Below are 2,864 nucleotides of genomic sequence, written 5' to 3'. Positions count from 1 at the left end.
CATATTTCTGATGGAAGACCAACATGACGTTCGGCTGTACAACAGGAATTTGTTCGCGTTGAATCAGCAGCCTTGAAGAAAATGGGTGGAAGAGGAAAAGATTGTAATACTCCTGAGGTATCGCAGTGACGGATTTCAAAGTCCCTTTTGTTACATTGAAAATACGCATAGAACATTCTATCGGTTTCCTTCCCTTTGTGCTGAGAGAACTGGGTACAAGGAAGACAGAGACAGGAAAAGAGGAAAATGGGAGGCAGAGATGAACACAAGATTTTTAAAAAAACAAATGGAAAGGCAGGGAACAAATAAAGTGCAGAAGGGATTCCTCTTTTATTTCCAGGTCAAACCTCTACAACATCAAAAGCTGCTTCATTTGTGCAGCATGAAGGTAATAGATTATCCACCTGATGGACAATATTAGGACCACATGGGGGAGAACAGTGGCAAGAAGGGTGAAGGCAAAGAAAGGAGGGCTAAACAATTCCATATTTCGCCAAGTCGCTGAGCTCCATGTCGCCGAAGGCTTCCCATGGGCAGACCACTGTGAAGTCTGTGCCAAGACCCTCCATGCCTGGAATGTCATCACCAAAACTAAATCAAAGAAACAGAGAAGCTTTGATTAGAACAAAAAGAAAACCCAAAGGCTGGAAATCTGGCCTAAAATATTAAAGTGAATCTTTCAGGTTCTCACCCCTTCTGGCCTGGTTTAGGTGCCTTGCTCTTGAAGGTGCGAGCGGCCCTCTGCTTGAATTTGGGAGGGGCCTTCTTCTCAGCGGGAGTTGCGACGTCAGCCATTTTTTATTTGGTCACTGAAAGCGAAGGAAGAAAGACACACATAAACCTCGTCCCAGGTTTTCTTCCACTTATCTTGTGCCTTAAAGTTTCCCAAACGTTTCTCTCATTTTTTGTCCAGTTTGAAAATAAGGAAGCTAATCAAGTAATATAGGGTTTAACAATTTAAACTTTTCACATATCTATGAAGAACAGATTGTCAAAGAAGTAAAAACAAAATAAACTGCATAAGAGCTGAGTAAATTGCAGAGTCAACTCACCTTGTTGTTCAGTGTTTTTCAGAAGCTGTGTGATAAGCTTGTTCGTTTCTCTGCTCTCGGTGCGTTTCTCCTCTCCCGGTCTGAGATCCTGCTTTTAAAGTCCCCGAGCTGCTAATCCAGCTGTCAGTCTTTTGAGTTGGCACCTTTTCCAAACCCTCCCCTGTACCAGCTCAGCTGTAAATAGGTGAGATAAAGCATGGCCAGATATAAATCCATGATGTATTTTAAGATGGACGTGCTGGTCAACGTGTAAATTCAACAGAATCACAGCCGCCGTGTTATTTGAGGTCAGTTGATTGGCAGTATGCATCTTGACCATTTTACACTATTTTTGCATAAAAACTTAAATTAAATGGTCTAATAACTTTTATTGAAAACAGAAAAGTGATAAATGGATATAGTATGTTGTATGTGCAGCACAAAATCTACCATTAAAACTTATTGATTCTAGTATTTTCAAATACTTAATATGCAGAATATGCAGAACAGTAAGAGAAAAGTGGAGCTTCCTTTCTTCTGACTGGTTGTGCACAGCCACAGGTGAGGTGCTTTGCAATGCAATTTGGATGAAAAGCCCTTTTGCAAAGTACATTAGTATGTTTTTGCATTTTTTAGGATTTTTTTTGGCACTATAGTGGCCTTTATTGAACAATAAATAAGGTAGACAGAGAAGGAAAAACATGCAGTAAATTGAACCCAGGATGATCACATCGAGCATTACAACCTCTGGACATGTTCAATCAAAGGAGACACCCAGCTCCCAATTTTACAATTTTTATTCAATAATTCCAAACCTTGTATATCCTTTAGCAATAATACCATACTTGCAAAAGTTTTAAACTATCTCTTTATGCTAATTATTCAAGGAGCAATGTTGTTTCTAATCGGTAATCAGTTGTTCTGCCCGCTTTTCTTCTTTGGACTTTGGATGCCTTTTTTTAAAATAATGTTCTGTGCACTTCTTGTAACCTAAAACAGTGAAAACTACAGTATATTCTCTCAGTTTTCTTCTGTTTGTATCTAAAAAAGAATTGCTCTCCATCCTTTCTTTTTGGGAATCAAGAAAAAAATTATCCCCTTTTCTATACATTTGTAAACATGTGTCTCAGGATCACCTGCTCAAAGATTTGGAGTGTGTGATATAAGACCCCAGAAGCCTTGAAGTCTTTGCAGGAGATCAGCCGCATGGAAAGAGATAAAGCGTGCTTAATTATTCAACTCTTAATCTGTCTCTTCATGGCCCTAGGTGAAAAGGTAACGCTCAGGCTGTAAGTAGGACCTTAAGTGACCGATCATCAACGTGACACGAAGAGTCAGACATTACTTTATAAGTCAAAATGTTATTAAGATTTGCTATATGTCACAGTCAAATTGACCAGAGACTGAAATTAAAAGCTTTCTCATCACAAATGTTCTTCACTCAACTCAGTGCAAGTTTGTAAGGAAGGATGTTATTCTGTAGATGTGCAGAAATTGTCAGGGTTGGTAAATAACTCGTTCCATGTAACTGTGTTTTATACATGGTAATTTACTGTTTTTTCCAATTCTTTCAGAGCATTTTTCTGATCAGAAATAAACTTGTTTGTTCAACCTCCACAACATTTAGTCATTTGTGAACATCATAGTAACAGTTTTACATTTCTTCTAACAAATTGCAAACCCTTTGGGATACATGCATAAATTGCTTTATTGTAACATCGTTCGCTCACATCAGTCAAATGAACTGTACTCAGGAATATTATATGATCATTCTCTATAAACTTAATGGTTCTCATTTTGCTGCTTGAGTTGTTACAAACAAAAACTGTTGAG

General features: G+C 38.3%; 1 protein-coding gene across 1 annotated transcript; it reads right to left on the bottom strand.

The window, feature by feature from the left end:
• Positions 1 to 311: 311 nt before the first annotated feature.
• Positions 312 to 1,197, bottom strand: LOC122830188 (retinal cone rhodopsin-sensitive cGMP 3',5'-cyclic phosphodiesterase subunit gamma-like). Its single transcript, XM_044115347.1, has 3 exons — positions 1,053 to 1,197; positions 692 to 809; positions 312 to 591 (listed from the first exon to the last, which is right to left on the bottom strand). The coding sequence occupies exons 2-3, from the start codon at positions 793 to 795 to the stop codon at positions 474 to 476; spliced, it is 222 nt and encodes a 73-aa protein (XP_043971282.1). The 5' UTR covers positions 796 to 809; positions 1,053 to 1,197; the 3' UTR covers positions 312 to 473.
• Positions 1,198 to 2,864: the final 1,667 nt, after the last annotated feature.

Source organism: Gambusia affinis, linkage group LG04 (assembly GCF_019740435.1).
Source record: "Gambusia affinis linkage group LG04, SWU_Gaff_1.0, whole genome shotgun sequence".
Classification (NCBI taxonomy): Eukaryota; Metazoa; Chordata; class Actinopteri; order Cyprinodontiformes; family Poeciliidae; genus Gambusia; species Gambusia affinis.
The sequence above is the reverse complement of the archived record's forward strand: the minus strand, read 5'-3'. Positions and strand labels throughout refer to the sequence as shown.